The sequence below is a fragment of the Podospora pseudocomata genome, chromosome 3 (assembly GCF_035222375.1).
Source record: "Podospora pseudocomata strain CBS 415.72m chromosome 3, whole genome shotgun sequence".
Lineage (NCBI taxonomy): Eukaryota > Fungi > Ascomycota > Sordariomycetes > Sordariales > Podosporaceae > Podospora > Podospora pseudocomata.
Window position 1 is genome coordinate 3,416,714 of NC_085887.1, and position 21,476 is coordinate 3,438,189.

Here is a 21,476-nt window from a genome sequence, read left to right on the forward strand (position 1 = left end):
TGAATATGACAGGATGATCGAAGGTTGTGACAAGCGTCTCAGACATGGGTTCACTGTCAACAACAGGTTGTTCTAACAAAGAGCTACTGAAAGTAGATTGTAGACAAATGAACTTGAATTGCTTGCATGAGGAATCAGATTCCTCGACACGGGGAGCGCCCGGCGCTCCCCCCTATTTATGTCTAGCTATCTACATATATTTCTGAAGTATCTTTGTACCTTGCTCAGTGTGCTCGTGTGCTCAGTGGTCTTGGCGCACTGAGCAGACTGAGCAGACTGAGCAACTCCTAATTGGTTGCACGGGGGCTTGTGGGTCTTTCCATCCCTGGCCCAATGATTGGCTGAGGTGCCCAGCACCTCGGGTACCACCCAGTGGTTCCTGTACAGGGGTATTACGCTTGGGACGTAACAAATGGGTAGGTTAACGCCGAGGACCCCGATCGCCGTACAGTTAGTGGTTATGCGAGTGCATAGTTTGCTTGCTTGGGCAGGTTGCCTGCATAACGATGTGGGCAGCGTGTGCCAAGAGTCTTTTGCCGGATGCCCGCAAGGCAGGTTAATGGGACGTCCCTACTGTCAGGTTCTTCTCTATATCTTCACATCCTCCTACACCGTTAAGGATCCTCGTAGAACCGTCTCTATTCATTTTGTGCCAACGACTGGATAGTTGTCCCAGAGCACCCCCCTTTGTCGCTTTCATTCACCTACACAACTGCAAACTCACCTTCCTGACTCTGCTCTATCTCAGTGGAACCACTCCCAAAAGATGTCTACCCCTTCAACATCTTCCTCCTCGAAACTTCGGTATGTTTTGTTTCCGTTCGAGCTCCCGGTGTCAAGTTGTGTGATCTAATAAATTTTCTTATTTTTAGCATCGAGTTGCGCAGTCCAACTCTATCCAGCGCAACCCTTGGTCGCTCCCAACTCCAAAGCTCCAACAGTCTCAGCAGCACCACTACTTTCAGCATCACCGCAACAAGCACCACCACATCATTGCACCAACTCGAGGGCTTCATTGAGCAAGACATGTTCGACGATGGCACTATTCATAGTAGAGTGCCGGAACATGAAGTCCATTTCGATGAAGACTCGTGCGTCCCTTTCTACGAAGCACGCGCACACGCTGCCATCGCGCAATTCGAGATTGCTTTTGCAGGCGTTGATGAAGAGCGCTGAAGGGAGATTGGCCTGGGCGTGCACAGTGTGGCCTGTTTCGCAGCCTCAACTCCCATGATCCAGCCAATCAACTCGATGCAACAGGGGAGGGGTGGCTGCCTGTTTTGGGGGTGGTGTGCCAACAACTTCTATTCCGCACCCCGCCGCCGGGCGGCCCCTGCCCTGCCTGCCTGGTACTTCTTTTCATCTTCCAGCAAAAGCGAAAATTGTCGCTGGAGATGTGTGAAAGCCATCTTTTCCCACCAGCTCCTCGACATAGCCATCGACAAACAACACCACCCCCATCTTCCCATCCAACAGCTACATCTATATAATTTCTCTCATTTCTACTCTCATCACTTATAAACGGAAAAAAATTTGGAAAAAAAAATTTGAAAAAAAAAAAGAAATTTGAAAAGAAAAAAAAATCACATCCTGTTTGATTCCCTCCTACTCTTCTTATTTTAATTTTTTCCTGCAGCACTTGGCTTCCGAAAAAAAAAAACACAAAAAAGGCACTATATGGGGTCTGCGCTTGGTGCAAGCTTCACGGGCGAGCGAGCTGACGTCAAAAGTGGATACGAATGGTTTCAGTTTCTTGTCAGGGATCTCCTTTCTCCAGTTTAAACTTTTTGGATTGTGATTTTAGGGATAGCACGAGGAGAAAGAGGCGGTTCATCAATGGCACATGACAGCAAACGCAAACGGGCACAACGCTTATGATGACATGGCGGGGGTGTAACTGGTTAGAGGGTGTGGACTTGGTTTCTGTTGATTTATAGCAGATGGGTGGGTAGATAGAATATCTTCTTGCGGAGTCAAATATATCCCGTTTTCTCCCCACCACAAAGCACGGATGGGTTAGCTGCATGTGCATGGTACCTATCTTCAATCTTTACGCATGTCGAAATTTGAGTTTGCACAGGAGTTAGTTAGTCGGTTCCATTCGACTGTGAGACCATCATTCTAAGGAGCACAAACACGCAAAGTTGTGAGCAAAGTATTATTTATATATTACGTTAGACTCTAGACAACAAACTCACCTACCTGGGCCGATATCAAACTTACCGTATGCATAACTGAAATTCAAGCACTTACCTTGAAACCTACGATCAGCAAATTCCTTTCCTCTACTCCAAGATATTCCGACCGTACTCATCTGGCGCCGTCAGCATAGTGAGAATGAGTCATGATTACCGGCAGCCCTGGCCTCGATGAGCTTGTCCAACGCGGTTCATGTGAATGACAGACTGTTGGCGTATATCATACCCATCCCATTGTTCCAGAAAGAAATGCAGCCCGAAAATAGTTTCAGCCGTACCCAATCCGTTGATCCTGTCCCAAAATGGGACCAGGCTATCCCGAGCCAAGCGCTTGCGCAATGACAGGGTGTGAATGTGTTTGAACTCAATTCTGTCTTTGAGATTGATAGTGGGAGAGGGTCCCAGAGCACTCCAGTCTAGAGCCCGCCTGAGCTCATCGCTATCTAAATCATCATGGAGCGTAACCAGCTTGTTCCATGTCCCCTCTAGGTCTGTTTTCGCCATTACTTTGCGTATCAGGCCCAAGTTTTGCTCCCACCCTTCTGCAAGGTGGTCAAGTTGCAGGTAAATTTCCGTGTCGATAATCTTCTCGGCCGGTTGGTACAATCTTGCTGCCGTTGCAGCTTTGCCGTGGGCTTTGACGTGACAGTAATGACACAAAGGTGACCCTTGGTGGTCCAGCCTGAGCTGGCTGAAATGGCGAAACGGCCACAACACAATCATTCCAAATGCCACAGTTGGTTGCCATTTTTCACAGCTTGGACATCTGACCCGCAGTGGAAGCTGTTGAGGTTCAGCTGCAGATTCCACGTCTTCAGGTTCCGCGTCTTCAGAATCCGTCTTCAGGATATCAGGATGCAGCGGCTCATCAACGGAGTGCCACTCTTGCATGGAGCACAAATGAGCCAGTATCCGCTTCAATTTGGGTGGTACCAATACTTTTGGCAAGAGACCGGGGAACAGCCTGTTGAAGTCCAACCCCAAACCCACGTCCTTTCGGGAGAAAATGATTGGGGCATCGGTGTTGCCACATAAAAGCTGATGGGCAGGGCGGTCACGGTAGAGGTGGCGCTGGAACTTACACTCCACGCACCTCCGTTCGTGACGAGCCTTGCCGACGATGTGAGGGCTTGTCTCTTCAATGCCGTTTTCGCACTTCCTGCGAACTTCCTCTACATCTTCGTCATCATTCAGTTCCCTGTTCACTGCTTTGATCCAGTCGAAGGACGTCTGATACTGCTGCCGGTACTGCTCGGTGAGTTCTCTGTCTTGCTCCGCTCGCCTCTGAATTGATGAGAGCCTGCTCTCTGTCGTGGTTGCAAGTTTCCAATCTGTGAGGGCCATCTTCTGCACTTCGGAACTTCTCATCCAAGGTTTCCTTGTGGCTGTGTTGAACAACTCACTGTCATCAAACATGGCATTCGAGAGAAGCTTCCTGCAACCGAAACAAGCGTATCTGCTGCTAGCCCACCAGTCCCGGCCACGGTTTGTCATCTGTGGTATGGCCTCGTGTAAAAGACGAAATCTCGGGTGCCGAAATGGGTAGCCTGGGTAGTCGTCCGGCTCCGGGCCACCATTCTTGGGAAGAGGTTCGAGAGCGAGTAGGCGCTGTTGAAAGTCATGTTCAAGAGGGTTGATAAAGTCGCGAAGGCCCTTGGAGGTTTGAGAAAGGGCGATGAGAGAAACGGGATCGAGGCAGGAAATAATGTCGATGAGATTATCCACTGGGAGGGAGATTAAGACGTCCTGAGCAGAAGCCATGGTGGAAAAGTTCGATAGTATGTTGTAGCTGTGTACTGATTTCGGTGTTGAGGCGTGCTGAAAAATATGATGATTCGAAAAGCAAACCGTATGAGAGGGGTATGCGCTGGTCTTTTATTCGAGACATTGCCATGATACTCCGGCGGCCAAATTCAATGTTTGATTGGAAGGACAATAGGCATTGTCTATGCAAGCCAAGTGGAAGGCCACAAAGAAGGATGATTCGCTCCGGTAATAAAACAAAGAAATTCATCTTCGCCTGCTTTGTGGGCCAAGTCGCGAGGGGCGCCAAAAAAAGGGCTCCATTTCCCCGTTGCGCGTCGTCGACTTGGAAACAGTGAAGGTCTGGGAGATCGTGCAACAAATATGAACACTGTTCTGAGGACATGACCAGGCAGACAAGCATGTCCACTTTCATTGTGCTGCCTCCAACAGAACATACGAGAGTTGGACTGATATTGTCAAGTAGGAGGGGAACAGCGGTTTTGGCTGATGATCGGCATGGGCGACTGCGGATAGTCTGATAGCCCTTGACGCGCTGTGTGTCAAGAATTGCGGCTCTGCTGGATGGCGGACCATGCGAACCACCTTGCAAACCACAAGGCACCCAACAACCTCACCTCTCGCCGCTTTTAGGGGCAGTTGAGGGTTAGGGTTATCTGCTGAGTAGGTGTAAACATTTCACCTTCTCTCGACCATACAACTTGCCATGGATGGCAAGGGTCTTGCTGCGCGGGAGCGCGCACGTTTGGATCCGCTCGACCAGTCTTTCAAATAAGAAGCATTCCCTCGATCTTTTATATCACGGTAGCCATAGCCTTCCATTCTGTTCAAGTTGAGCACTTACAGGTTCTTTGGAAGTCGTTCAAGATTCCCGAGCTGTTTTAGCAACCTTCTTCCATTCTTATCCAAGTAGATTGTGCTCTCCCTTCTACCTTTTCCAGCTCACTTCATCAATTGACCCCGATCCTTCCAGCCCCAACCATCAATCGCTCTACGCCCCACGATGCAGCATCTTCTACCTGACAACAACCCTCAACCCGTGGAAGGGCAGATGTAGGTTGCAATTTTTCCCATTGTCCTTTATTCCCCATCATACCCCAGTGGGCTGCTTTTCTCTCGTGTCCATAAATACTACCATGTCTTTGTTTGTGTTCTTTCCTTGTCATTCAGATGCCAATCACTTGATATCCGTCCGATCTTTCCGCGACCACTCACAAATTTCAAGACCTCCACGCACGAACCAAGCCCCTCCCCCACAAGCTATCTCGGATTGCCTCAACACCTTCCTCCAGCAAAGCGACCTCGCCGATCCAATTGCGTACGGCAGATTGGTTGGTTCCAATGCAGACCTAAAGACCCGCACCCGAATCTACCTCCAAAAGGCAAATGAAGCTATACAGACTTTTAATGCTTCATTTGCCGCCGGCAATTGATCTTTCTTTCCCTTTGGGGTTGGTGTCTCTCTCGACCAATAACAGGTTCCATCTGCACATCACTATGCCAATAAGCCGGGCCCGTTAAGGCTTAATAACGCATCAACCAACCGATGGATGCCATATTGATTGCTGGTGGCTGCGGGGGCCCGCCCACCCCATTCCCCGACATCATGACAGTCCTCTTTCCTCCAGATGTTTTTCCATCGCGGGTTATCACCGAGATGCAATTCTCATCCAGTGGCACCTTCCCAACTCTCTTCGATGTTCTTCACCACTTTTGCGGACCCGCTGAACCCAGTATTGGCCCGCTCGAAACCACCGCCTTCCCAGATGTCGCATTTCCGGAGACACAAAGAACCTATCTTCGCGTGCCAATCGTGGACGGCAGCCAGCCTTGTGGTGTTCCCAGCAGTGTGGTTCGGCTCCGTCATCCCTGTTCTTGGCCAGCGTGCCGCGGGTGTAACGGTGGGCAAGCCTACCCGCACCGTGTGGCTCATACGGTGTACCTGTTTAAGCCCAGTGCACGAATGTGGTTCGTGGGGACTGTTAGTCAAGCCAACTTCAAGCACTGGCGAGTGGAACTGAAAGGGAAAGGGAGCCAAAAGATGCGCGGTTACAATTGTTCTGGGTATTTACTGGATTTCTTTGGGTGGTGTGTAACATAAGATGGAATTCTCAGCACAGGTTGCATGTTCTATATCGTTGAGTTGGTACCTACCGTATGGACCTATCTACTTTACTCTTGACGCCAAATATTATTTATACCGCTACCCCTTCCTTCATGTTCCCCGAAACCAAGGGTTTTATGTAGTATATTCTCGGTTTAGTCTTCTGGAAATAAACCCTTTATGCTTCTTAAGCGGAGAACATCCTGCTGACGAAAAAGAACATGATGGGCAGTTTACTGTGGGGCAAGACTTAAATGTGGATAATCTTCCAACTCTTCTCGTGCGCACCTATAGCGGTGGTCCTCCCTCACACTCATCTTCATGGTACAAGCTACGTACGGTCCATCGATCTCCTGCTCCGATACTCATCATTTTCCGTGCAATATAATGGGGGCAGTCGGAGCAGTTGTTAGTATGGTTGCGCTTGTTTATCTGACTTTGAGGTCAGGAAAGCCGATTCACTAAACCATCTCTGCCGTGAAATACAGCCCTGGAGGTTTTCTCGAAGCCGTCGATCAACTTACCCAGCCCCAGTCGATTCTACAGCGGGTGACTACTGTATCACTGGATTCAACCCATCATGTCCACACAACAGGACAATGGGACGCCGCTAGGAACTGCGCAGCAAATGTAATACACCTGAAAGACAATTGCAGAAACTTGATAACTCGTTCAATAACCGACGATCGAGGCAGCGATAGCACCGCTTGAGGGTTGCCATCATCACGATGGACTACAGCACATAAGGCAGAACATACAAGGACACATCTCTAGGTATTTTCACGTTGAATCTAGGTTACAAAACTATTAGCTAAGTACATCCCCCCCTAGTCCTCTAACCCATCCAGGAATGTTAGCGAGCTAACCCACCCCTCCCAAGTCCCTCTACTTAACCTCCGACTCAAGCCTTACTCTCTCCTCGCTCAGACATCGATCCCTCATCTGCTTCAGCGTAAAAGCAACGGGATCAGTAAGCTCTGTATTATATGCCTGTACCCTCCCCTTAAACGACTCGTGAGCCTGCTTGTCGAAGACGCAGAGCAAACACCCACACCAGCTCTCAATTTTCCTCTCAACACGCTGTCGCTTTTGCTTGAGGTGATGCTTTGTCGGCGTTTCTACGTTCGTCAAACCCGCCGTCCAATTCTTGATTCGCTTCAAGACTTCCTCTTCGCGCCGTCGTCTCCTCTTCTCCTCCCCCTGAGCCACTACAAAGTAGTGGTCAGGGGGATGGGATAAATTCGACAGATGCCACCGAGGGTTTCGTCTCGGCCATCCGTTGCTCTTCATGGTGTCAACCAGCGGAGTTATGCCGAATCCGTGCTTCGCCAGCCAGCTTAGATTGTCGAAGCGGAGTTCTCCAGGAATGTGTTGTTCTGGTGTTAAGCTTGGTTCTGTCGTTGGGCCTGTACACGGTCCAGGTGCTGATCTGTTGCCGCTTGTTTGGAGGAGCGTGCGGATTTCTTGGCTAAACCACGTTTCTAGCGGGAAATCAACAATGACGCCGTGGTGGAGGAGGAGCTGGGCTACATCAACGTGTCCGTGTCTGCATGCTGCGCGTAGTGCGGTGCAATTTCGTGTTCCGTGGGCGTTGACGTTGGCATTGTTGTTGAGGAGTGCTTTAACTATGCTGACGTGACCACGGGAAGAGGCTATCTGCAGCGCGGTCGCCTGATAACGATTTCCGAGAGATTCCATGTCTGCTCCTGCGTTGAGCAACTGACGCACAACTTCTTCATGTCCCTGCTCAGATGCTTGATGGAGTGCGGCCCGGATGTATTGGTTTTTTGTTGCTTGGTGGGTTAAATCCATTTCCGCCCCCAGCCTTTTGAGAAGAATCTACACGATATGGCTGTGGCCGTAGTAGGACGCAAGTTCTAGAGGAGAACCATACAAGCTTGCGATTTCAGAGGAGGAACCCCATTTTTGTTCAAACGTGACGTCAGCCCCTGCATCCAGCAGCAACTGGACAATCGCACCGTGGCCTCTCGCTGATGCTACCGCCAAAGGAGTGCCATATCTCCCCGTGGAGCCGTTGAGGGAGACGCGCCGTGCAATCAGTACGCGAAGTCGACCCTCTTCGCCCCGTGATGCTGCCTTGTATGCGCTCCAGCTGTTGGTTGCAGTCACAGGCTCTTCGTTCGGGCTTTCCATGGGGAACTGCAAGTCCCTTTTCCAGTTTGTGATCTTGTCAATTGGCATCCTGTTTACTCTCCAGCGGGTTCTCTGGGACAAATCTGTTTGCCAGAAACCCATGCTGGTTGAGTGCCAAGAGGCCAGCTCGAACCTCGGGGCTCACACAAGTCGTGATCCACTGCTCGTAAGACATGTCCATCAACCGTGATCGGTCCATCTCCCCTTCCTTGTCCATCCAGATCCGAGCGGGGATTTCTGCCATCGGATCGCCGGCAACAACAAGATGACTCGGCGGATACAGGCCCTCGGGGAGGGCCCGTAGTTTGGCTGAAAGTCCTGCTTCCCCATCTTCGAAGCGCCTCAATTCCGCGTCCTGAAAATACGCCTTGTATGCCCCCTCCGTGGTTATTACATCAGGCAAGCGCGTGGAAGACGAAAATAGCAGATCGGGGTGTTTCCTCCCGTGGTTTCAAACTGACATCGATCATGACCCGATCGACGAGACTTTCAAAGATGACTTTCTCGTCAACAACAACTCATCATCGAGCGGGTTTCTGGCGGTATTCTTGGCCCTGTCATAATTCAGGCCGAGGCCACTGTGACAGATTTCCAGAATAAAACTGTAAGGCATCCCAGGAACTCCCGTGTCAATACCGACAATGGATTCGATCTGCTTCAGACACACACTGTAAACGTGCTCGTAGCTCCGTCTGCCCCATAGAGGATTTGCCGGCCGCGTGTTCTTTGCCAGGTCGACGATCGGGTCCGCGTAAAAGACCACCATCAACGGGGGAAACAAGTGAAGATGCTGCAGTTTGAAGCAGTTTCGCCCATACGTCTTGTTCAACTCCCTCTCAATCTCCACGCGAAGGGCATCGAAAGATTTGAAGTTGCAGTTGTAACCCTTCAGCATCGTGGATTCAAACATTTTCCAGGCCAGCGTGTGCTGCAAAGCTTGTGAGTTTTCCGATGTGGTGAACTGCGTCTTGGAGATGTGAATGGAGTAGTAAGGGATTGCCTTGGCAAAGTCCTTGTTTCTGAAGTCGATTTGCAGGGTGCGTCCCACGGGGTTGCGCGTTTCGTTCCAGAGCATCTCCAAGAGACCTGGTATATCTCCTTCGGCGTTCAGGTATGTGCTGGCGAAGGCTGTATGCGCTGGCATTTCCTCAGCGTCTGTGGCATGTTGGTATCCTAACGTCCGGGCTAGGGCTCGACCTCAGGTGGTCATCATCATGTGCCTGCTTTCGTGATACCGGTCCCGTCTTGACACCCCTTGTTACGAGATCCGTTGTAACTATTTAGTGAAAAGAATAGGCGTCCCAAATCTCATCCAGGTTCGCGATGCGCTTCGGGTGCAATTCATGGGCTATGAATGCGCGGTCCAGCCTATCCAAAACAATCGTGTCCACCTCGTGTAGAAAGAGACCCTGGCTTGTTTCATTGGCGATTGCAGCGAAAGAGTTATCGATGATCCCTGAGGCACGTTCGTATAGTCCGCGATGAGAGAATACGTAGCCATATTTGTTCTTCAGCTCGAACTTGCCCGATGCTGATTTGATCTGCAAGTTTCGTGGGCAATAGCTTTGCTTCTGTCCGTCCCAGGTATATTTCGGGGGGAGTCCGGGATATTGTGGGTTATGTGGGAAGCCCTGGACTTTGTAGCGAGTGTTCAAGTCGGGGTTTATACTTTGCATTGTGCTTGTGGTAGGTTTCGGCCATTCTGGGATCATGTCCTGGAATCATTTGTGTCGTAATAATGTAACTTCGACCTAGGATTAGAAGAAACATGAACAAGTACCTAACTTCTAGCGGGACATCACGCCTTTTTATAGTGACCGTAGACATCAACCCCCATGGAGGCTAGGGTTGCTCCCTGGGCCTTACACATCATCACCACATCAGCGCTCACACGTTTGCAATTAAAGCCCTCGCAATCCAATCCCTGGCATTGAAACCCTCTCAACGAGAAACGCCGCAGTTGGCCGCAATTAGAACCCCCGCGAATGAGGCGTGGCCCGGTATTTAAAGCTTCCATGCCCGGGTGGGGGTGCGCTCGATGAATTGCATGGGCGCGTAGGCAGCAACAGTTAACACCTAAGGTAGACTAGCTTATCAACCCGGCCGCTGTGCTATATCTCTCCATTGTAATCCTTGGTACCCAGCAAACTGCGCAGCCTCGGATTGTGCCCGGGAGAATACCACCAGGCCCAGATGTGGCCAAGGCCGGACCGGGCCGCACAAGAGGGCCGAATCCACGCTCGTGGGATGAAACGCAGGTGAAATCTCCCAACAGAAACACCAACTTGGTCGATAAATCATACCAGGCTGAGGTATAAGAAAACATGCATCGTCATAGAGAAGAGCAGAGCCTTCGGTTCATTACCACTCTGGAGAAAGCAGTCTTTGCCTTGAATAAAAACTCTACCCAGCACAAGTTAGGTAGATTTTGAACTTCAAGCTTAATTTTCAAGAAATATATGGTTGTATTGGGACGAATGTTGACCAGGGTATTAATGGATGGGACAATGGCTCGTATTGCAAGTCAGCAAAGGTATAGTTAGACGTCAACTTACACTTTCCTTGCTGTCTTCAATAAGGAATAGGCCTATCCACAATCTCGGAAAGTCATTTAGTGGCCATCAAGATCCCTACACGCTCGGAGGAACATAAATATGGCGAATGAATGTAGAGTCTATTCAAAGTTGAAAAGAACCGCCATCAAACGAATGTCCTTCTAGGGACTAACCTGCTCGCAGCTTGACCCCTCCATTACAAAGATTATATCCTCCTATCGTACAAGAAAATCTCGTCCAAAACGCTGGGGGAATGAACTGGTGGTGATGGTATTAGGTGCAGTGTATTAAGTGATATTAGTGCTGGTTGTGCGGTGAGTGAAGAATGTGTTGTGAAAAAAAGGGTATCAATGCTGAAGCCGCATCGCTAAAGTGACAAAATGCTCCTCCTCCTCCTCCTCCTTCTGTCACTACCTAGCAGCCATACTTCATCCAGAAACCCGCTCCCTGGACAGCCACCTCCTCAAAGCTGACCTGCTTCCCCTCCGACTCCTCCGCAACCTCCAGTCTGAAGCACATCTGCTCTCTGCAAGCCCAGCTGCTGATGCTAGCCTTGCTCCCCTGGTAGAACTGAGTCGTGCCGACCAAAGCATTCGCATCTGGGCCGTCAAGGGCGTAAACATTGACCTGTGCTGATCCGTAGACAGCAGCTTGGGAAGACGACAGATCGAGGACCAGCTCGCAGGGTCCGGTGCCGGCGGAGACGACTGAGGAGGGAATGGAAAAGCCGATCTCAATACCGGAGGCGTCGGCGGAGGAGATGAAGACTTGGTAGGGAGGGGGGGCGGTGGGGGAGTTGCGGAGGTTGGGGTAGATGGTCCCGCATTGTTGGCGTTCCTTGAGGATGGGGTTCATTTGATTGGATGGGGAGGTCAAGGCGGGCGCTGCGGTGGCGGTAAGGGCCAGGGCGGAGACAGTGGCGAGGAGGGTAGAGGTGCGCATTTTGGCTTGTTGTTTTTGTTGGTTCTTGTCTTGTTGGTGCTGGGGAATGGGCTATGAAAGCTGCTTATAAAACGAGTGTGGGAATAGGGGAAGGGGTATTAGTGTGTATTAAGTGAAGGATGCTGAGAAGAAGTTGAAGAGAGACGTTTGATGCAGTGTATATAACATGAACGATCCGTATACCAGTCTCTCGGGATCGCGCTTGCGGAAGCGCGGCACAAGCGATGACGACGATATTGTCAAAGAGTCATGGCTGGGAGTAGGGACGAGACGAACAATGACATACCTCCCCGGCCTCCGACGCAGCCAGCTTCTAGATCAGACAGAGTTAAACCGAATTTTGATCAGCTGGGGTGAAAGAGAAGATTTGAAGAAGCAGGTCCAAAACCTCAATGCAGCTAACATCTAGTAGCGTTTGCATTGATGCAAGCCATCTGAGAACGCTTTTCCGACTGGAAGGCCGAGTTTCTGCAGAGACCAACCCCCAACCTGGGAAGAAACAGCAAATTATCTGAAACTGCTCAAGACTACAGTAGTTCAAGACGTTGAACTTCCAAAAAGCGGGTAAAGGTGCCGTTCTTGACTTGGAGGGTTAGTGCTCTCCAAGCGTGGAGCTTCTGGCTAGCTTCTGTAAAAACAGAAACCGTTGTCGATTTAGCTTCGATCTTCTCCTAGTTCCACGAACATAGATAAGCTAGCTAAACTCTGTTCCAGGATCAGGGTGCAACGGTGAAGAGACAACATTTTTTCTTCAGTGTTGTTCCGGGGATTGTTCGACAAGCCCATGCGTGAGTCTCTGGGAATGCTAACGTTTCCTAGTGACTCCGTACAATGCATCTTGCCACCCATACCGGAACGTGCCCTCAACCCCGATGCCATCCTCTGGGCTGCTATCGTTTTTGTCGTTGTCAAGAAGCGGAGAGGGTCGTGAACTGGTGATCACGGCCGAGTCTGGTATCCAATTCGTGACTTCAGGCTCTTCGGAGGGTGCCCAACTCATCATGCAACTTTGAACAACATCGGCAGTAACTCCGGCATCTCGAGGGGCGAGGCTCTTTATCTGCGTTTTGGCCATGGCTAGAGGAATTATCCACGCTCTTGGGAATGAGATGCTGCTGTTGGCGCGCTTGCCGTTTGTTCATCGGCCATCAAGGACCCGAAAGAAGTAGAGGCCAGAGTGGAGTATTGACTGTAGTGACAGAACTTGCCGTAGTCAAAACCCGAAAACTGGTAAAATGGGCTTCATCTCTGGCTGAACAAGACTTCCAAAGGCTTGTGACGTATGCATTGAAACTAGACGTGGCAGACAGGTTTGTGGGGAAGGTCCGACAACTCCGAGGCCGCATTGGTAATTTGTACGTACAGGGAGTAGACGCGGGGGATAGAAACAAGCTCAGCGTGGCAAAGGGGGAGGGAAAGGTGAGAGAGAGACCCTCTATGCGGGGGTAGATGCCGATATCAGATGCCGAATCTTGGATGGTGATATCGCTTCCCCAACTTTGGCAGTTGGGATGTCTTAGAGAGCCTCTTATATGCGGGTGCCATCTTGGACCAGGTTGACGGCTCAAGTGCGTGCGGAGGGTCTTGGTGTCACGTTGATGATTTACCCGCTTGATCGCCGGCTCTGGACACCCCAATTGGGCAATCTCGCTTGTGTGTTCCGCCGTGTCTGCGGCTTGGACGTTGTTTTAACCTGCCGATTTCGATCCCAGTGCCTAGCGTAGTGTAACCGTGACATTTTGGGGGTAGAAGCGAGACAAGAAAGTCATATCGAAGGTCGTGGGCTGGGCGGCATGATTGACGACAGGTCGGCGACGATGAAAAATGATGGGTATATATATCTTGAAGTGTTGCGCCCTGGTTTGATGTTTGTGACAGCAGCCATCACTCAAACACCCGCCAGAGTCCTCCTCTTCCCACTTGCCCATCATGATGTTCAAGTCCCTTCTTGGTTTTGCCGCCATGGCGCAGAGCGCCTTTGGTGCTTCTCTGCAACAGGTCCAAAACTTTGGCAACAATCCCACCAGAATCCAGATGTACATCTACGTCCCGGATCGCGTGGCCACCAACCCTGCCATCATTGTGGCAGTAAGTACTTGGAACACGCCTCCTGTTTCGCTGCTTGTTTGCTGACGATGGGTGTTGTTCCACAGCTTCATCCTTGCGGAGGTACTGGCCAGCAGTGGTTCAGCGGTACCAGACTGCCCTCGTTCGCCGATCAGAACGGCTTCATCCTCATCTACCCTAGCACCCCGAACCAGAGCAACTGCTGGGATGTCCACAACCCTGCCAGTCTTACCCACAATGGAGGCGGCGATGCGGGTGGTATCATCTCCATGGTCAACTATACTCTTGACCGGTACAACGGCAACCGGGAAAAGGTCTATGTCATGGGCTTCTCCAGCGGTGGCATGATGACCAACGTGATGGCTGGTTCCTACCCCGAGGTGTTCGAGGCTGGTGCTGCCTACTCTGGCACCGCCCACGCCTGCTTCGCTGGTACGTGCAACTGTTTTATCTCTGCTTTTTGCCTGTTGTGGCTCGGATGTTGTTTGCTGTCCTCAAAGGCCGTGCTGACAAGTCGACTCTTTTCTCTACAGGTGCCGGTGGAGCTACCCCCTTCAGCCCCAACCAGACCTGTGCCCAGGGTCTCCAAAAGACTCCCGAGCAGTGGGGCGCCTTTGTCCGCAACTCGTACCCAGGATACAACGGCCGTCGTCCCCGTATGATGATTACCCACGGAAACGCCGATACTCTTGTTCGCCCGCAATGCGCCACTGAGGCGTTGAAGCAGTGGTCAAACGTCCTTGGCGTGTCGCTCACCCGCCAGGTCCAAGGTGTTCCCTCATCGCAATTCACTCAGCACATCTATGGCGACGGTACCAAGCTCCAAGGCTTCTTTGGCAATGGTGTTGGACATGCTCCCTCTGTCGACGAGCAGACCCTGTTGAGATTCTTCGGCTTGATCGCCTAGTGTGTTGACATAATCTCCGACTCGAGGCAGGAGTGCGGGGCGGGTAAGATCTGGTGGTGGCAACGGAGCCTCCAGCGGCACAGTGCGTTGAGGCGGCCGCCCGGTTTCTTACCCGCTAGGGAGTGGGGGTCACGGATAGCCAGGGGGGTTTGGGTGAATGGCTGCCGGTGATGTTCTGAGTGTTCATAAACGATTGGGTTGCTCAGTATATATAAAAAGGCTTTCTTGAATCTTGAGTTTCGGGTGAGTGCGTTCGTTTGGAGTCGTGCGGATGAATGTGGTACAGCTTCATGTTGACTCCTCATGAATGTATTATGAAGCGGTAAAGTGCCTAGATGTCAATTCCTTTTATTGGGGGCCACCGAAACACGGGTCTAGCCGCCCCAAATAAGCCCAATGTAACAACAAGTGAGGGGGGCATCTGTAGGTACCGGTTGAGGAAGTTGTGGTTCAGGTTCGACTTCCCTTTAGTGAATGAATGGATGGTGATGTTACCTTCAGAAACAAGGTTCCGAAGGCGTCAAACGATGCCGCAGTGATGCATACGGGGTTATTGAGTGTAGATAGGCTTGCGCCAGGGTGCTGTCCGAGATGAGTTGAAGCAGGACGTTTGCAAAGTGAGTGACAATAAGAAAGCCGAAGCTGAAGCTGAGGCTTTGATTCTTTCCAGCTTTGATCAGCTGCCCGGCAGTCATCGAGAGCTTATCTCGTTTCGTTGGTGCCTAATTCTTCTTATGTAAGTCACCAGGCTCCAGTGCTGGTCTGGCACATCTCGGGGAAGGAACCATGGAGGTCACCACCCGTGACTTCCGTCCAGTTTGTGGGGTTAGAGTCTGAGTTCACCGGCAGTTTCCCAATCTTCAATCGGGTTCCATCATCCACATGATCGACCGATCGGGCGATACAACCAGGAAGTGGAATATCACAGACCTCTCGGCGCAAGAAATCATTCCCATCATTATTTTTCTACCCCGTCTCCCGCTGCCCCGTCGCTCTAGTCGCATAACTTCGTCCGTCCGTTTCTTGGCTGGCCATCACTACAGCACAGACCTGCTGCGCAACATATGCTCCTCTAAACGTTTGCGGATGCCAAGCGCCGACTCAGCATGAATCGAAAAATTGATGACAGCCAGTGGTAGAAACGACACAAACTTGAAGACGACTTCGTGGCAGTTTTGAAGGTCAATGGAAAACTATTTGAGTGGTGCGGACACGCCGGTTAGTTAAGCGCTGTTTCCGCTGAGCATCTGTCTGCCAATTCGGTCATTCCGTCGCTTGGGCGCCCTGATAGCTAACGATAGGTTCCAGCCGCAGAAAAGAGGTGCAAACAAGGCCGGCCATATACTTGGCGGCATAATGAAAACCTCTGGAAACAAGCTGTGGGCCGCAACAGACCCCTTGTCAAGCAATATGGCGGCGCATGCATGGAAGCCTTCTAGAAGGAGTTTCCTCCTGCAGCCGAGATCTGCTCTCGTCATCCCCGGCATCCCCCCCCCCCCCCGTGTCATTCCCATTTGCAACCTCTCGCAAACTATGTACAGCCAGGCCAGCATGTATCGGCGGCTCCAGCACGTATTCGGCCTGGTATACGCCCGCTACGGTATCATCCGACATCATGGTTCGCCATAGGTAGCGACAGACCAAAATATCACCACTCGGTGCAACCCCAATAACACAACACGTGGTGAGGGTGTTGTGAGAGAGCGCTGAAATGCATGTTTAATGTTTCCCAAGGTTTCACACACTCATATTCCCTTACCGCCTGTCAGAGAGGCATGAAGGCCAGCGGCTTGATGCGATCTGGTGGTTGCCAACCCCTGTCCAATCCATTGGCTTCGCAAAGGAGCCCCAAGGCGGCACAGACGTCGCCGCGTTGGTCCGCGCCGTCACTATACAGGGGACGTACTTCTGGAACATGCATGGAAGCTGCGTGGAAGCTACACAGAAGCCTTCGACGTTGCATCCGACTTTTTATACTTAGCGGGATACCCGTGCCTCGCACCGATCTCATCCCACAGGAACAGGTACCTCTGCATCAGGCCCCTTTGGGCCCATCTGGCTCCCCCTGGCTGAACCACATCTGTCTTCCTCCCCCCCAGCTGCCCCATCACCACCCTTTTACGGACCATGTTCAACTCCGTCTGCGACCAACTCCCCACATTGACCCCACGAACAGACCAGGGGACTCTACTGCTCCTTTCACTGCCCTTGATCAAATAAACACTCGGAATTGTCCGCATTAAACAATGGCCCAGGCCGGAATATCACCTTTATCTATCTCGATATCGACGATTATGCCTGCAGACATGATGGCTCATCTTGGATCAGGCCAAGGACAGCCCGGCCTCGTCATGTATGGTCTCTATGGACTAGATACGTTCGAGCACGTCGAGATCGATGAATATCAGGTTCCGTTCCCCATCAACCGCCGTCGACCATGCTCAAGCAGCTTTCCCAAGCCTTGCGTGTTCGACAGTATGGCCTCCTCACCATCACCAGGCTCTGTTACAACTGCGCCGTCCAGAGAAGGCTCTCGGATCGGACGACCACCGCAATGGACAGTTTCACGATCACGAAAGTTGGCTAGGCTATACCTCTATACGACACTTTCCATCGAGAGGATTATCCGGGTGCTTGAAGATGACGTCTTCAAACCGAGGTGCGGGGATCGGGAGTTTGCAGGGCTCTACACGGCGCTGACAGTTTTTGTAGGAAGAATTCAGCTCAAAAGACGATTCACAAAATGCTGGACAACGACCCCCGGTATCTTCGACCCGAGTCACGGATTGAAATGAACCAACGCATCAGTAATCTTGCTGCCTCTGTCACTCGCCGAAGAAAGAAGACGGCAGTTCCAGCCTACGAATCAAGCCTTCATGGAGCAACCATAGACGCCTTGTATGGCGAGGTTAGTGGTGGTACCGTGGACCAAAAGCTGGGAATCCTGCTAACAATATTTTTCATTTGCAGAAGGAACACAATCTGGCAAGGACTGAAATTTCGTCAGTATCCGGCTCAAGCCGTAGGGTAGAGGAAGGCCCTTCCTTTGACTTTGCTGGTTCGCCCGACGCACTCCTTAGTCCCATTCGATGGTCGATACCCCTGAGCGCTCAGACGACAGACGTCACCGACTTTGCGGGCTCTAGTGACAAAGGTTCAGCCATGGTCCAAGACCTCAAGAGGAGGCTATCAGACTGTTCCACGGACTTCGCCCACCAAATCACATCGTTGATTAGAGACTTTACTATTGCTGGAAGTTCACAAGACGAATTATCTACTGGCCGCCGACCTTCTGCGGCTCTCAGTGACAGGTCTGGGCACGACGAACTTTCTGAGTTGGGGATCAGTAACGAGCCATTCGAAGCCTTCCCCGAGCCGGCCTTCGCAGTACCAGGAGACTTTTTGAGCGCGCACAGACGAAACTGTGCCGACTTTCCAGGGCAGCAACATGGAGTCGGTGACTGTTGGTGCTCCATCGCCGGTGATACCTCGCTGGACCAGAACTCTTGGTTGATGCCGACGGGTGAATTGAGTGTGCGTGCACGCCATGTTCTTAATCATCCTTCTCCAGGTAGTCTCAGCCTCCTTGACAGCTTCGGGAACACGCCTCTACACCTCTTCGCCACGCTAGAAGGGTACCAAGACACCCTCTTCAGAATGGTGCTCAACTGCGATGTCGAAACCCTGAAGATTGCGAACACTGCTGGCCAAACGTTTCTCCATACGCTCAACCTGGAGTGGTTCCTCAACCTTACAGACCCGTCGACACTACTGAAACAACTTCTTTCACACATCAGAGACTCAGTTCCAGACCTTGTTCACGAGACCGATGTGTATGGACGCACCTTCTTTCACCGCGCCCATTCCCTCGTCCGGGACCCAGAAGCCCTTGCCAACCTCTTCTCTCCGTTCGACTCTCTTCGGGCAGCCCGCCGTGATGCCTTCGGCTTCAATCCTCTTGGCAGCGGCATCACGGGCGACCAAGGCCCATATATTCCCCCAAGAAGAGGAAATAACCTTTCACCTCAAGTTGAATACCTTTCCAGTTCCGCTGGTCCTTCACGCGGTCATTCTGCCTCTCCCAGCGACAACGACTCGTTCTTAGCCTATCATGCTCGTCTTGTCGAAGTCATCCAGTCATCCTACAACAACCCACAGGTGGAGGACGCTGAAGGCCGTAACGGATTACACTGTCTTGCAGAGGCTATTCTCAACCAGCAGTCCATGAACCGCCATGTCTCTTCTTCTGTCGGCGCCCCTTCCATCCACCAGCGACCCAGTCTCAAACGAAAACTAGACTCTTCCAAAGAATCAATCACTTCTTTTCCATCACCGTCGCCTTCCTCCACCGCTTCTGCTTCGACCGTCTCGAACGAATCTACCCTCACGACTCGACTTCGCCATCTCACTGGCCTTCTCCACCACTCGCACGTCGATGTCAACGCCTATGACAAGTCAGGCAACACACCTCTTATGGCTTTCATCACCCATATTCCAGACGACCAGGACGACAAATCAAAGACATTACTCGCCATTCTTGAAACTATCATTCGAGCAAAGGGGTGCAAGATCGAGGCTAGGAACAGAAGGGGCGAGACAGCCTTGTTGGTGGCGGCTAGGCTGGGCAGGAAGGTAGCACTAACAACACTGTTGGAACATGGAGCCAATGTTCACGCCCGAGATGTGGATGGGAGGGGGGTGTTGGAGGTGGTGGATGAAGTTTGCAAGGGGGCTGGGAGGGGAGATAGAGGGAAGGGTGCTGGCAAGGGGGACATAAGCCTGTATGCCAGGGCGGAGGCTTGCAGGGTTCTGTTGACTGGGAGGAGGGATTGGGGTGTTGTTGGAAGGCCTGGGGTAAGGAGGGAGTGGAGGGTGTAACTACAGTATGGCTGTGTTATAAGGATGAGACGGGTAGAGGGTTTCAGAGGCCGGATGTAGAGTCGATCCAGACTCGATCCAAAAGGCTCCAGTGCAAGTTGGGACCTGTATCAAGATATCACCAAAGAGGAAAGTAGCTGTATATAGACCTCTAAACTTAGCCGCTTCAACATATTTAGACCTACGGCATGTACATAGGCAGTTTTAGGACATTGGCGATTCCTATGGCCTCTTTATTCTAATGAGGGAGGCCCCATGACCCCTGTTTCCGAATCCCGAAAAAGTCATGAGGAGTAGAGCAGTCCGCCATCACCCTGTATGTTAGCTGGGTCTTGGGCCAGTAGTCGGTAGCCTATTCGGAATATCAATTGTAGCTTCATTCTTTTCATGATCTGCTGACTGTGACGTCGCAGAGGGGGACTGGTAGGTTGTTTGAGGACACGATGGGGGGTTGTTGATAGGATCTGGCCTCGGGCGCTTGGGGGGTAGAAGATCTTGACAGGGTTTTGAGTAGACTTGAAGAAGGATGCGAGAAGGGCTTTGAAGGTTCATGAGGTTAAGAATGAGTGGGGCAAGCCGTGTTGGGACTGCTTAAGTTACAGGAGTAATTGAAGAATGTGAAAAAATATCAACAAATATTAATAAATATTAATGAATATTAATAGATATCAACATTTCAGTGTGATCATGATAGAACACCAACAAAGTCGACGATAGGTACAGTCATGGTTGTCTGTAAACTAGGCATGTTTCTCCTCACACAACCTCAACACCAACAGAATTGGCGACGACGCCGGTCATTTTCAGCGCGCACTCAGTGCTCACGCAAGTATTTTACTCTCTAGTTGCTGCATCATGGGACCAAATGACCACACGACGAGCCACCATATCCTTTGGCCTGTGATCCTCCCCCCCCCTCCCCCCAGGTAAGTAGACTCCACAGCCTTTCTCCTGCGATTCAGCTACCTAACTTCTTCCCAAGTTCATCATAGACGCAGCCCTTTCGTGTCCATGACGGAGGTGAAGTGGGGAATGCCAAAGTAGCGTGTACCGTCGTCTACAAAGTCCTGGTTCGCCCTCGACGATTCAAACACACCATCTTCGACCTTACACTGCCACCCCACAGGAAACAGCAATTATCTTTCTCGCTTCCCAGCTACGTACTCAGCTACCTCATTCTCCCCACCTCCCGTCTTCGGCCCAGAGCCACCTCCCAACCACAGGTCATCCTCCCAACAGCAATATGTCGTTACCGAGGTAGCTAACCCCCCTCTCCCCTCTTTCCACCCACCCACCATCCCAAGACTAACCTCCCCATCCCCAGATCCCACTCACCACCCCCATCGACACCGCAAACCTCACCCGCCTATGCCTCCTCTCCACCCACTGCAGCCCAACCACCACCTGCCTCTGCGCCAAACTCGGCCACCCCTTGCAACCCACAGTGCAACTGCCACCCCTCCCAACCCCAACAGCAACTCCCAACCTGCAATAACCCCCTTTTCCCCCGGAAAGCCCCTCGATACCATCATCGCCCGGGGTATTCAGCAATGTCGACGACAACAACAGCAATAAAATCCACCCCAACGCCTGCTTCGCCACCTACCTCCTCCGCAACCGCACCTCCCCCGCCGTCACCTCCATGACACCCGAGTCCCTCTTCCGGACTTTCCTCCAACAACTCCGCCCATTCATCGATAGGTTTGAGATGGATGGGGAAATCTTGGACGAAGACGGGAAAAGCCTGACCCAATGGCTCCGCGACTTTGAACAAGTCAAGAAACTACCCGAGGACAAACCCTGAAAGCAAGAGGTCGCGAAGCGAATTGCTGTTGGTGGGTGCCGCAGAATGAAAGCACTGCCCAGAGACGATGTCCACCTCGGGTGAGTTTTATTCCTTTTTGTCT

At 51.5% G+C, this 21,476-nt stretch overlaps 5 protein-coding genes across 5 annotated transcripts; 3 read left to right on the forward strand and 2 right to left on the reverse strand.

Annotated features, from left to right (window-relative positions):
- Positions 1 to 1,872: 1,872 nt before the first annotated feature.
- QC762_309630 (uncharacterized protein) lies at positions 1,873 to 3,959 on the reverse strand (the record flags this gene model as incomplete). Its single annotated transcript, XM_062889261.1, has 2 exons — positions 1,873 to 1,897; positions 2,425 to 3,959. 2 exons carry the CDS (start codon positions 3,957 to 3,959, stop codon positions 1,873 to 1,875), a joined length of 1,560 nt encoding a protein of 519 aa, XP_062745223.1.
- Positions 3,960 to 11,189: 7,230 nt separating this feature from the next.
- Positions 11,190 to 11,717, reverse strand: QC762_309655 (uncharacterized protein; the record flags this gene model as incomplete). The annotated part of the gene is made up of 1 exon (XM_062889262.1): positions 11,190 to 11,717. One exon carries the CDS (start codon positions 11,715 to 11,717, stop codon positions 11,190 to 11,192), a length of 528 nt encoding a protein of 175 aa, XP_062745224.1.
- Positions 11,718 to 13,377: 1,660 nt separating this feature from the next.
- FAE1A (Feruloyl esterase B) lies at positions 13,378 to 15,050 on the forward strand. The gene is made up of 4 exons (XM_062889263.1): positions 13,378 to 13,805; positions 13,871 to 14,216; positions 14,318 to 14,934; positions 15,020 to 15,050. The coding sequence occupies exons 1-3, from the start codon at positions 13,647 to 13,649 to the stop codon at positions 14,689 to 14,691; spliced, it is 879 nt and encodes a 292-aa protein (XP_062745225.1). The 5' UTR covers positions 13,378 to 13,646; the 3' UTR covers positions 14,692 to 14,934; positions 15,020 to 15,050.
- A 548-nt stretch (positions 15,051 to 15,598) lies between these two features.
- QC762_0058440 (uncharacterized protein) lies at positions 15,599 to 16,320 on the forward strand (the record flags this gene model as incomplete). The annotated part of the gene is made up of 2 exons (XM_062883569.1): positions 15,599 to 15,909; positions 16,000 to 16,320. Exons 1-2 carry the CDS (start codon positions 15,877 to 15,879, stop codon positions 16,318 to 16,320), a joined length of 354 nt encoding a protein of 117 aa, XP_062745226.1. The 5' UTR covers positions 15,599 to 15,876.
- Positions 16,321 to 16,937: 617 nt separating this feature from the next.
- Positions 16,938 to 19,569, forward strand: QC762_309670 (uncharacterized protein; the record flags this gene model as incomplete). Its single annotated transcript, XM_062889264.1, has 3 exons — positions 16,938 to 17,350; positions 17,404 to 17,599; positions 17,662 to 19,569. 3 exons carry the CDS (start codon positions 16,938 to 16,940, stop codon positions 19,567 to 19,569), a joined length of 2,517 nt encoding a protein of 838 aa, XP_062745227.1.
- Positions 19,570 to 21,476: the final 1,907 nt, after the last annotated feature.